General features: G+C 33.3%; 2 protein-coding genes across 2 annotated transcripts; one reads left to right on the forward strand and one right to left on the reverse strand.

The window, feature by feature from the left end:
- Positions 1–796: 796 nt before the first annotated feature.
- Positions 797–6252, reverse strand: LOC132185703 (rust resistance kinase Lr10-like). Its single transcript, XM_059599513.1, has 6 exons — positions 5836–6252; positions 5489–5533; positions 4997–5038; positions 4820–4861; positions 3303–3347; positions 797–2004 (listed from the first exon to the last, which is right to left on the reverse strand). Exons 1-6 carry the CDS (start codon positions 6092–6094, stop codon positions 905–907), a joined length of 1533 nt encoding a protein of 510 aa, XP_059455496.1. The 5' UTR covers positions 6095–6252; the 3' UTR covers positions 797–904.
- Positions 6253–6984: 732 nt separating this feature from the next.
- Positions 6985–9508, forward strand: LOC132185456 (rust resistance kinase Lr10-like). The gene is made up of 3 exons (XM_059599252.1): positions 6985–7725; positions 8102–8128; positions 8214–9508. The coding sequence occupies exons 1-3, from the start codon at positions 7032–7034 to the stop codon at positions 9320–9322; spliced, it is 1830 nt and encodes a 609-aa protein (XP_059455235.1). The 5' UTR covers positions 6985–7031; the 3' UTR covers positions 9323–9508.
- The last annotated feature ends 3596 nt before the right edge of the window (positions 9509–13104 follow it).

The raw sequence follows: 13104 nt of genomic DNA on the forward strand, positions 1-13104 counted from the left end.
TCAGTGGCCAATTGAACCCAATGAAATTTCTATGACATAACAATAAAATCCCATAATTATATCGAGAATTACATGTTACTTTCTGCATTTTTTTGGTATATCTGATAGTCTTCAACATTAGTGTTTATTTGGTGTATAATTTTAAAAATTAGTTTTACTGAATCGAAAATCAAAACCAACATTTTTTCAATTATTTTATTTTATCTAAATTAAAAATAGAAAATAGTTTCGTAATATAACATTTCAATAGTCTTTAACAATATGTTTTTTTTAGAAATAATTATTTGAAAAGAGTTTTAAAACGTATAAAAATAATTAATATTTGCATGATCTTTTATTTGTTTTCAATTTAAAAAATATATAAAAAAATGGTCTTGCATGAAAAACAGTATTGAAACCTGTCGGAGTCTTCTTTCTAATTTTTCTACCCCATAGATAATTTGAAATCTGAATAATGCATTTGGTCAACACACACTTTAATCGTATATCGAATTTATTGGTTATAGGCTCAATTAAGTTGTTTGGTTAGAAACCTTGATGAAGAGAAAAGGATGGTAATTGTCAAAAGTCCATCTTATGCTTCCCAATTGTTTATTGGTATAACGAATTTAACATTTTATGCTTCCAAAGATTTAAATAATAATAATAATAATAATAATAATAATAGTAGTAGTAGTAGTAGAGAATGAAGAATAGCAACATATTTTCTCAAACTTAAAACTCAATTCATTGGTCAAGTATGAGAAAATAAAATTGAACGTGGAAAAGTTATGTAATAAGTAAAGTTATATTAAATAAAACAAACTCGTATTTGTTACACATAAATATTAAGCATATTTGCACTATCAAATATATATAAGAAAACTAATTTTATCCTTTAGCGGGAATATAATAAATCAAAAGACTAAGATTGAGATGATTCACTTGATTGATTCGAACTCTCTTCACCACCGGTTGTGATTATGTCTAGTGATGATAGAGAAGGTTTGGAAGGCATTTGTAAGTATTCAACTTTTTCTTCGAGCATTTGTACGACTTTGCTCATTGAAGGGCGATCATTAGGCTTCATTTGTATACACCATAGCGCGACAATGATCATCTTCTTGCCTATTTTCCTTTCATCCTCTGTGGCGTCTTCCATTTCTATGTCGTTTTTGTCGTTCAATTGGTCATATACCCAAGTAGGGAAGTATATTTGGCTTGAGTGTTCTGCGGATGCATTTACATTCCTTCTTCGTCCAGCCATTTCCATCAATAACATTCCGAAACTATAAACATCAGCTTTATATGAGACACCTCCAATGTTTTTGTAGAACAACTCAGGAGCCATATATCCTAACGTCCCTCTTGCAGCAGTCAAAGAGACAATGCTATTATCTGCTGGATATAGCTTTGCCAAGCCAAAGTCCGAAACTTTTGGAGTAAAATTCTCATCAAGAAGAATGTTGTGAGGCTTGATATCAAAATGCAAAATCTGCATGTCACATCCTTGATGTAGATATTCAATTCCACGAGCCACTCCTAGAGCTATATCATACATTTTGTCATAGCTTAGGAGGGAACTTACTTCTGGGGAAAATATGAATGTATTTAGAGAGCCATTATGCATGAACTCATATACTAGGGCCCGCTTTGATCCTTCAACACAAAAACCAATGAGTTGTACTACATTAACATGATGAATCCTTCCAATGGTTGTAACTTCGTTGATAAAATCTTGTCCGTTAGCTTTAGACTTGCTTAACATCTTTATAGCCACAAGACGGCCACTTTGAAGCTTTCCTTTAAATACAGTGCCAAAGCCTCCTTCACCTAATTTATCCTTAAAACTTTTGGTCATCTTCTTAACTTCTGAGTAAGAGTACCTTATTGGCATGAGATTATTGTAGCTTTGCAGAAATTCTTCAATATTGTCATACATCGATAAATGCCTCCTACGCCATTTATATATCAGAAATGCAATCACACAGGGAGTCCCAAGTACCTTTAGTGCAATGGATGGTCCTATACAGGAAAATTACCAAAGTAAATATAATAAGAATTTCTCTATAGGCAAAAGTACATTTACCTCTTTTTACTACCAATAAATTTGCAATATCCTCACAATCTTTCAAGTTTTGTTGGGATTGCAATGTCCCTTTCGTGCCAAACATGACAAAAAAATAATATTGATAAAAACTTTACAAAAATAAGAAGAAAAAAAAATATAATTTTTTTTCCTATTTTTTATGTTTTTTTTTTTTTTTGGTCTTATTTAGTTATTTATTAGTTTTTTAAAAAAACTTTTATCAATGTATAATATTTTTGTCATTCTGAATCACGAAATGAGGACATTATTACCTCAATGCATGCATGGTAGACTTTCAGTTTTTTTTTTTTTTTTTAACTCCAATGCATGGTAGACTGGGCGACATAACATTGCAAAAATTAAAACAGTATAAGGAAATTACAAATTTGTTAATAGTTAGAAGGGGTAGTTGTAGTTTTCCTTCTTTTAACTAATTGCCTTTCAAATTCCTAATGGTTAAGCACAATATTTATTATAATTTTTAAGTAAAGTTTATTAACATTTTCATCTTATCTGTATTTTAAATCATTTGTATGCTTCACAATATCAAATTATCGACTGAAAAGGAAAATTAACTAAGGGGAAGCCTATATATTCCCTCAAACTACAAATTTGCAATATCCTCCCAAACTTTCAATTGAAACAATGTTCCCCCCCCAAAAAAAAAAAAAAAAAACTATAAAAATTTTCAATGTCTCCCCCAATGAAGAAAATACCCTTAATAAAATATTTTTTTAAAAAAAAAACTAAAAATGTTTTTTTTTTTTAAAGTTTGGAAATTTTTTTAAAAATTGTTTAATAATTTTCTTTTTCAAATTTGTTAAGAGTATTTTTGAAGTAGTGCTAGAAGTTCCTTTTGTATCTCTATTGTGTCACTCCATAAATGAGTTAACTTTTAAAATCACCATTTGATTAAAATTTAATAATTTAATAGTGATTTTAAAAGCCATATTATTTTTTGGATTGACACAAAAAAGACACCAGCGGGACTTTTACCATTACTCGTATTTTTGTCTTGCTAGAAAAAAAAAAACTATATATGGTCATTTTTGTCTTTTTCATGGCCTTGGGTGGACATTGTTAATTTTTTTGTAATTTAGGAGGGACATTGTTCTAATTAAAAGTTTAGAGAGATATTGTCAATTGAACAATAGTGTGAGGAGTATGAATTTTTCCCAAAATTTAAAGAAGATTGAGAGAGAGAGAGAGAGAGAGAGAGAGAGGGGGTTCTGACCGCTGACGTAGAGCATGTTCGACTGTAGGCCGGTTAACAAAATGTCTGCAAAGAAATATAGAAATATGTAAATTAATTAATTAATCAGGAAAGTGACTTGAATAATTGGAAAAGTGGAAGACCAAATAAAATTGGGTAAACAACTTTCTCCTTCAATCATGTTTTAAGAAGAAATATAATTAGCAGATTTATAAACCTCTATACTTTATATTGCTGGCGTTGAAACTGGGCTGAGCTCAAGGGAAATAGCCCGGATCACTAACCAAAGCCCCTGAATGACCACTTTGTCCAGAAGCAACCATCCTAATATTCTATGGTTTCTCAACGTGCTGGATTGAGGTAACATGTAGCCATGTAGATGAGGCGAATAATTTGCCAATTAAGGCTGGAAAACGAGTTTTCACTGAAATTTTTCTTTATTGATTTCTCTCTCTCCCTCTCTCTTTCTTCAATGCTTCTCCTTCCTTTTTCATTTGTCTCTCTTCAGCGAAGCTCCACCATGCACGTGGTTGATGACACTCGAAATAATCGGAATTCTTTGAGGATTTCTTAGGAGGATGAACGGCGACTGAAGCTGATTAGCGATGAGAATTATGTTACAGCTGGTGTTGGGGAGTCTGGAAAAGTCGATGGGTTTCGGGAATTGGGACCCATAGCTTATGATTCGAGGTTTGGTTCCGGCAATAGAAGAGGGCAACATTCTATGCTGAGTAATAGGAATGGGTATCTGGGTGAGGAATTCCCTCATTCTAGATATGGTCAGGTTGAAAGATCTTTGAATCCTTTTTCATTATCGCAACGAAGCTCCACCATCATCTTTGTCGAAGCTCCATAACCAAATCTCTCTCCAACAAATTTTTGATCTAATTTTGTTTTGGGTGCTTTTATCTGACTTCGCTCGGTTGAGATAATCGTTTGTGTGTGGACAAGAGGTAACTATGGTTGAAGCTGTGGCGAGCGAAAGGGGAGGCAGGGGAGGAGTTACCTGTGGTTGATAGATTTTGTTGCTAGCTGCTATAATTTTTGGTGTTAATTAATTTTGTTTAGCTGTTGTCAGTAAGTAATTAGAGTGTTTGGTTGTTTTGGTTAGCTGCAGGGGACAGGTTTCATTTGGTGTTTTTGGTGGAGAAAAAAAAATTTAAAAATGATTATTTTAATAAATTAGAGAGAAGAAATTTAGATAAATGGTTGGACGGAGGTTTTGAAAAATGGTCAATTAAATTAGATAAAATGAGTTTTAATTAGTTATTTTGTATAAAACTTTAGATAAATGTTTGGAAATGCTAGCTCTTATGACGACGGAAAAAAAAGGGGTAAGGGAAGGAAAACTTCTAATAAAAAGAGGAAGCTAATTTCGTAAGAATTTATATTTTTCCTTTCATTTATGATATCTAAACAAAACCTAAAAGTTTGAGATCAACCATTGCCATCATCAGCCATAACTCATCCAATTGTACGCTCTTTATTGTGCTATTCTGTCTTATTCTTTAAACAAATTTTTGAGACAAAAACCTCACCGTAGACGTCCCAGCCATCATAAGGAATGCCCAATTTTTGTCCTGCTTTCACAAAGAAAAGAAAAGAATAACATCAGTGTTCGGAAACTTTTTAGTTGGAACTAATTAGACCTAATTGCCTTCCTAAAAAAATGAAAATAAAAAAATCAACGGAGATAGCTAGAGATAGGTTCTTACTTATTTTCCTCGGCACTAGTAGTTTGATAACGGCTGCAAGAACTACGTTCAAAAAAAGATAAACTTATTAATTAATAGAAAAGATGACTTAAATAATTATGAAAGTGTATGGCCTGCGTATATACAACTTTTCCCTGGGCCATGCTTAAGGAATACAAACAACTCTATAAACCTCTAGACGACTTCACATGTTGGGCTACATATAAATTTGGTTGAGTTCAATTTTATGCCTTGTCAATGTGCTTTTGCTGACTATGGATAGCTAGGGTTGTGTATATAATTTTCCCTTGCCTCATTCATTGTGTCTGAGATCTGAAAAAAAAAACATGTAAGTTTGAGACCAGCCATTGGCCAAGCACATGGTTAATTATTCTTCAACTTGTGTCATCATCATTCATCAGCCATCAGCTACAATTGATCATCATCCTATATGTTCGATGTCATTCCGATCTATATTATTCTTCAAACAATTTTTTGAGATAGAAACCTCACCTTTGCCACATTTCCAAAATAGTTTAATATAGAATCTCACGGGCCCTACAAAGAAAAGAAAAGAAATAAAAATCAGAGTTTGAAAACTTGGAATGAAAAAGCAAGTCATTAATTTTGTAAGTCTAAACTACAAAAGATATTTGCCAGTATTTGGTATGCTCCGAACTACTCCCGTCTTAAAGAAGTTATATGTTCAATAATCCTTGGAATATTAATGGTATTGATTAAAATGTGACAAAAGAGAAAGAAAGAAATGTGCAAATTGAAAATAATGGCCAACATGTATGTAAGATATTTCGTTAGAAACTCTCTAGTGTTATATCTTTTTTCTTTTATTCCTTACGCACCTCCTTGGTCGTAGCTGTCGTAGCACCGAACAGGGTAATTCGCGTCGTCCTTGATGTTGCAATAATCATCTCTAGGTGTGGAATTATGACAAGCAACTTGGATCCATGAAAGCATAAAGCCGGAGACCACTGCATCGTAAATGTCAGTACATCGAAAATATCCATCACTATTATTTGGACAAAATGATTCCCTCTTTGTTGACAACAGAGACATTTGCTCTATTTGGCACGACTCCTCCAAATCCCATACGCTCATCATCCCGTCTTCTGGAAAGCAATATTCTGAGGTTGTGCCAGCAATAACATATGTATACCTCTTGGAATGGGATAAAAAAGAGTTGGAAGAATACACTACTCCTCCATTCTTAAAGCAACTAGAAATGTCCAAATATAATGGAGACTCCACTTGTTTTTCACAGTTAACGAAAACCATATAATTCGGATTCAGATCGGGCAAGCTCAAAAAGCAATAACTACCGTTAGCTTCACACGAATCACACCAGACCGATGGATGATATGGAGCATATGGATCCCCTGAACTGAAATTAGTTAGGCCTAGAGAATAACGAGGGATGAAGGAGTCGTTATCCTTCTGAATACCTGAGTCTACAAGTCGGATTGTGTAGTTGTGGTAATCGATCTCTTGTACATAGTATCTTCCATCATATAAGTATAACACTGCTTGGTTATTCTCACATGACAGATTATACCTTTGATCACCGCAGTTTGGTGGATCAATACCATTCAACCGAAAGGGATATCTTATATTGTGGATATTGCCGCAGGAAGAAGCAGGACATTGGTAATGACTATTGTTGGCACTGCAAGCTTCATGGACTAGGACAAGAACAACAATTAGGACCATGAGTCCGGCAGGGAAGAGCTTTTGGCTTGCCATTGATCAGAGAGAGAGAGAGAAGATAGTGAGAGAGGGTATGGCTTCCACAATCCACAGCCATAGACAAATTAAATAATGTAGATTTATAAGGCGTAAGCACTTACGTCATATATTGAAAAATCAATGATGACTGATTTTTACTAGTCGCCAGTCGCCATCACCACATTGTCCAAGTCCATGAAGTTCACCCGAAATTTACTTGTCACTTTGAACAAAGCTGTGATGAGAGGTAATCACCGGAGAAAGCCCAACTATTTAAGAGGCTGAGAACCATTATTTATCCCTCAAGAGCACAGAGATGGATATTTGCTTAGAAATGCTAATCTCATACTTGTTCTTGTTTTTGGCTTTCACCGTAGACCTTAGAGAAGCCCAAAATGGGTGTGATGGAGCTCATGGCCCTGCCATCCGATTTCCTTTCCGACTTAGCAGCCAGCCAGAGCATTATGGGTATCCTGGGTTTATTCTCTCCTGCACTGATGCAAATCAAACGGTGCTCGAGCTGCCGGATTCAGTTAAGCTCTTTGTGAAAGAGATTGACTACATATCTCAGGTAATTCAATTATATGATCCACGTAATTGCTTCCCAAGGCTGCTTCGGGGACTCGATTTATCTTCTTCGCATTTCCATTTCAAAGTAGATTCCCCTTATGACCTTTACAACTATACCTTATTCAAATATCGTTCCCCAATAGAAGATGGGAATTACCAGTACAGGACTATCTCTTGTCTTAGTGGCCCTACCTACCAAGTTTATGCAATCGATGACTATAAAAGCATCCTTCAGTTGCCCATATCTGGTACAAAGATGTATAATCTTCTATCAATTCCAAGTACTTTATTAAGAGACGACGGTGATCACTACAAAGTTCTTCAATTGAGCTGGTGGGATATCCCAATATGTGGACACTGTGAAGCAAAAGGCAAGGAATGCAGATTGAAGAATAATAGCTCTAAATTACAAACCGAATGCTTCCCCAAAGACTCTAAAGGTATTTTCTTCTCTCCAATTTCCACCTGATCTGTAGTCAATTTATTCAGTTTTCAAGCCAACATGCATTGATTCCTCCTCAGCAACGGCGAATAATTCCCTGCGCGCATTCATTTTAGAGCGTGTTGCTAAAGCATTTTATTAGGCCATATAATTGTAGCTCTTCACAAGAGATCAAAATACGCATACACATGTTAACTGAGGAAAAATCACTGCACAGCACGTTTTAGTCCTCTTAGAAAACTACAACTTGAACTCAAGGTCGGAATTCAATTTAACTTAAGCTATTAGCTATAAAATTTTAGGCCAACAATTTTTTATTTTTTATTTTTTTGGAAATGTACAATGAGAAACTAATTATGTTAAATCTTTAACAGGCGCATTATCAAAGTCAGCAATGGCTGGTGAGTTGTCTTGCCCATTTGAAATTATTTTTATTGGGAAGATGTAAATCATATATTAACTCCCAAATATATGTCTATGTTGCAGGTGTCATCTTAGGCTCATTTCTATTACCACTAGCTATCTTTGCTTTGTACCGTCTTTATACTTATGATAAAGTAGAAAAAGAACATCAAGCAAAGATCGAAAAGTTTTTGGAAGATTACAGAAATTTCAAACCTACAAGATACTCGTATGCTGATATTAAAAGGATTACAAATCAGTTTACTGAGAAGTTAGGTGAAGGAGCATATGGAACAGTATTCAAAGGAAAGCTTTCCAATGAAATTCATGTTGCAGTGAAGATCCTCAAGATTTCCCATGGAAATGGGGAAGAATTCATAAATGAAGTAGAAACATTGGGTATGATACATCATGTTAACGTGGTTCGCTTGGTTGGCTTGTGTGCTGATGGATTTAGACGAGCTTTAGTTTATGAGTTCTTACCAAATGATTCACTAGAGAAGTTCATATCTTCAACGGACACCAAGAAATGTATCCTTAATTGGGATAAGCTACATGATATTGCTCTTGGCATAGCAAAAGGAATTGAGTATCTTCACCAAGGATGCGGCCAACGAATCCTCCATTTCGATATCAAACCTCATAATGTTTTGCTAGACCAAAACTTTAATCCAAAAATTTCTGATTTTGGTCTTGCTAAGTTGTGTTCAAAGGATCAAAGTGCAGTGTCCATGACCACAGCCAGGGGAACTATGGGTTACATTGCACCCGAAGTGTTCTCTAGAAATTTTGGGAATGTGTCTTCTAAAGCAGATGTTTACAGCTTTGGAATATTGTTACTTGAAATGGTTGAAGGAAGGAAAAATGGTGGCGTTACGGTTGAGAACACTGGTCAAGTCTACTTTCCAGAGTGGATCTACAATATTTTAGAACAAAAAGAAGATATACGAATCTTTATTGATGATGATGGAGATGCTAAAATTGCAAAGAAACTTGCAATTATTGGACTCTGGTGCATCCAATGGCACCCAGTGGATCGTCCTTCTATGAAAGATGCAGTTCAAATGTTAGAAGGAGAAGAAGATAAATTAACTATGCCTCTCAATCCCTTTGCCTCTGCAGGTCCCGTACAAATTAATGCAAATATACCTATAAAACGTCTAAACCATGAGTTGGAGATCATCCCAGAATGAGAATAGTTGTATATAAATTGGGCGTTTGTGATAACAAATGAGGTTGCATTGATCTTGTACTCTTAATTAGAAGTTATTAATCTTGTAGACTTGTAGTCAATGTAGCGACTTCAAGTTTTTTCTTGTATCAATGTACTAGTAATTTGGAGATTATAAAAATGTACGTACCTGGTAAATCTTCTTCTTCTTTTTTTTTTTTTTACTTTTTTTTCAGTTTTTCTTTTTCCTTTTCAATTGTGAATTCCTTGGGCTGTCATATGATCTAAAACTAAAAGTGAATTTGTTTCTGGTCGCACCGTAGGCATGCATGTTTGATGGCCAACGTACAGTTCTTGCAAAAGGAGCATATGCATGTTTTATAAAACACACATATGGATTTGTAGAAAAATATATATTTATGGAAAATGCTAGAATATAATACATTTGTGAATATAATCTTATAAGCCAGAATATATCTATGATATATTCTTTAAAATGGAAACTACATTTATGTATTTAAACGTACGTGCATAATGCATCATGACAGATATAACAAATGATATGCGTCAAAGCGCAAGAGTGATTTTGATCTTTTCCATTTTAAAAAATATAATACATTTGTTATCTATCATGATGCATTATGCACGTTTAAATTAGAGATTATGTGATTTTTTATTTTATTTTTTTAAAGTCAATCAGAGATTATATATGTTATATGCAAAGAAGTTGTTCACGAAGTTCATTTCACCCAAAAAAAAAAAAAAAAAAACAATGGTGAAATGGAGTTCGAGTACAAATTTTGCGCAAAAAAATCTGTGTAAAACACAAATGACCTTTATTTGGTTATATTTATCTAGTTAAAGAAAGTTGTCGATTTTAACTCTATGTAGTTAAAGTTTATTTTTAATTAATTATAACGAAATTAAGGAATCATGGAATGAGCAAATGGTGAAAATTTAATAATTTTGTAAGAAGAAAGAGAGTGCACGTCTCTACAAGATCAAAACAAAAAATGGAATTTTCTTGAAGCCTTCGTAAGACAACTTTTGACTTACTTTTATGAATCTGCAGTAGTCAAATGTCACTTTCTGGTAGCATTCCATTTGCTGATGATTTTTCTTGTCAATAGACTTCACCCTACACAGAAGGGTGAGGCATCTTAAATTACTACTTATTAATAAAATTTAAGCTAATATGAAGAAGTACATTTTATCATTTTATCAAATACTTTAACAAGGCATGCTTAGTCAATCCTAATGAATATCTCCATTATTAGCATTTCTCCTAATATCATTACTCCAAAAAGTTAGTCTTGTATTGCTTACATGAAGTGATTGAATTATAAAGAAGCTCGAGTACTGCTAAATTCACATTAGTTTTTTGTTAGATAATACTTGACTTCTTAAGTGATTCTAGGGAAGTCTAAATAGTAGCGCAAATGTGGGTAACGCTTTCTATGAGTCTTTTTTAGAATATATCCTTATCACAAATGAGGATTGGATTACTATTAATGAATGGATTTGATTGGGATTAAATGAAGATTGGATTATCTTATATGAAGTGATTTGATTAGGATTAAATTGAATTTGAATAAATTCAAATCATTTGTAAGGTTTATAAATAGAGTCTTATATACAATCATATTAATAGATTCTACCCTGGTAGTGGAGGTAGTATCTAACACGGGACTACTAGTAAATCCTTTGTGTTATTCTCTTTTTTTCCACAATTTGCATTTAATTATTAGTTTATTCATAGTTTTAGAGCTTTTGGCTAAGGCTTTAACCCCTAAGAGCACGTGAACTCTTGTTTTTTTTTTTTTTTTCGGTGTCTCCATTTTGAGATTCTTGACTGTCACCGCATTACCTTAGTAATAGACGTAAGTATGTAACACAAGACCACAAGTAAATCATTTGTGTCATTTTCTCTTCTTTTTCTTTCTTCCCTTTTCTTCCACAATTTACATTTACTTACAAGTTTTTTTTTCAGTTGTTACATTACTTACATATGAAGTCAAAATTTTCCCTTTTTGGTTTACATAATCTCAAGATTGTCGACCATCATTGTTGGTGGTAGTCCTCAAGGACCATTTCTTCAATCAACTAGCATGTAAGACTTTTCAGACCATTCATATGAACCTCAAACCATAATTAATTACTTTGAGAATTCAATGTCGATTTCCTTTTCATTTTTTGTTTTTTTGTTTTTTTTTTTTTTTTTTAAGTTTAAAAACTCTCAATGTTAAATATTTGAATTTAAAAAATTTACAATATCACCCAAATGAAAATTTCCAAAATACTCTTAAAAAATAAAAAAAAAAAAAAAAAACCCATACCTGATTGTAATGTAGACACAACTAATTAGAAGTGCAGAAAAGGTGTAAACCTTGCTGACATTGAAAGGACAAAAAATGTGTTCCAACAGGATACGTGTATGATAGGTGATAGATGCCAAAATTTTGAATGGACTCTTTTGTATCATGTGGAATACACGTACCATCTACAACATGTCACTGCTATAATTAACTAATTATTCTTATAAAAAAAGAAAGAAAAAAGAGGACTAGAAGACAGAAAAAGAAGCAGCACAGAAAAGTCCTTAGTATTTTGCAGGTCCAAGATGTTATTGACATTTCTGTCTGCAGAGAATGCATGTCGATTCAATCACATACCAACAACTACTAGGAAGTGCATGAAGATTTTGGGTGTTAACGTTCAAACAAGAAAAACATACAAAATTGAAGAGAAAAGTAATATTAGTTTCCTGACTCCACACAAAAGGATGATGCTTGCTTATTTAATCCGTTTGTGTTTTCTCACCTTAGAGGATAGAATTTTCTCATACTTAACATCATTTTGGTGGTAGTCCTCTACAACCTTTTCTTCAATCAACTAACAAGTGAGACTTCTCTCACATCATTTAATATTGTTGAATAGTTGTAAATTACCTTGTTGACATTTCAAAAACAAAAAGCGTGTTTCAACACTTTGACTCTTTTGTAGCATGTCGAATTTTCATACCATCTTCGTATGAGTTTCCTCACCTCTGAGGATAGGATTTTCCTATACTTAAGCTAACATCATTTTGGTGGTAGTCCTCTATAACCTTTTATTCAATCAACTAACAAGTGAGACTTTTCTCACACCATTCATTATTGCTGAATAGTTGTAAATTACCTTGTTGACATTTCAAAGGCAAAAAGTGTGTTTCAACACTTTGACTCTTTTGTAGCATGTGAAATTTTCATACCATCTCCATATGAGTTTCAATTCCTCACCTCTGAGGATAGGATTGTCCTATACTTAGGCTAACATCATTTTAGTGGTATTCCTACACAACCTTTTCTTCAATCAACTAACAAGGTGGTGTTCGTTAATTCAAATGGCTTGAAATCATCATTCTAGTGGTATTTTTTTTTTCTCCATTTGCCTAGTCCACAAAGGTGGTGTTCGTTAAACACTATCATTCCACTAAATACTATTCATCTCATTTTTTAAAAAAATCAGCATCTAAAAATTTTCACTTTTTATATCACATAATTTACTTTTTGTTACTATTCAAATAAAAAAAATTACTACAATTTTATTTTTTTACTTTTTAATACTACTTTTTCACATTTCTATACCAATCATTATTATTTTTTAAAAAAAATTAAAATAAATAAACAGTACCATGTTGCCATGTTGTTTAACAAACTAGGCCTGCCCACCTACTCTTTCCTTATTTTGTCTAATTTGCCCAGATTCTTCTAGTGTGTTCTAGGCTTATAGCCATTTCTCCACTCCAATAAGCCAAACAAAACA

The sequence above is a fragment of the Corylus avellana genome, chromosome ca1 (genome assembly GCF_901000735.1).
Source record: "Corylus avellana chromosome ca1, CavTom2PMs-1.0".
NCBI classification, from domain to species: Eukaryota; Viridiplantae; Streptophyta; class Magnoliopsida; order Fagales; family Betulaceae; genus Corylus; species Corylus avellana.

Excerpts from the sequence above, each read along its gene's own strand:
- LOC132185456 (XM_059599252.1), top strand. The coding sequence starts at position 7,032 with ATGGATATTTGCTTAGAAATGCTAATCTCATACTTGTTCTTGTTTTTG. Across the intron at positions 7,726-8,101 it reads CTTCCCCAAAGACTCTAAAG|GCGCATTATCAAAGTCAGCA; the intron begins GTATTTTCTTCT and ends AATCTTTAACAG. Across the intron at positions 8,129-8,213 it reads ATCAAAGTCAGCAATGGCTG|GTGTCATCTTAGGCTCATTT; the intron begins GTGAGTTGTCTT and ends TCTATGTTGCAG.
- LOC132185703 (XM_059599513.1), bottom strand. The coding sequence starts at position 6,094 with ATGATGAGCGTATGGGATTTGGAGGAGTCGTGCCAAATAGAGCAAATG. Across the intron at positions 5,534-5,835 it reads CGACAGCTACGACCAAGGAG|GGCCCGTGAGATTCTATATT; the intron begins GTGCGTAAGGAA and ends TTTTCTTTGTAG. Across the intron at positions 2,005-3,302 it reads GAACATGCTCTACGTCAGCG|GACCATCCATTGCACTAAAG; the intron begins GTCAGAACCCCC and ends TTTCCTGTATAG.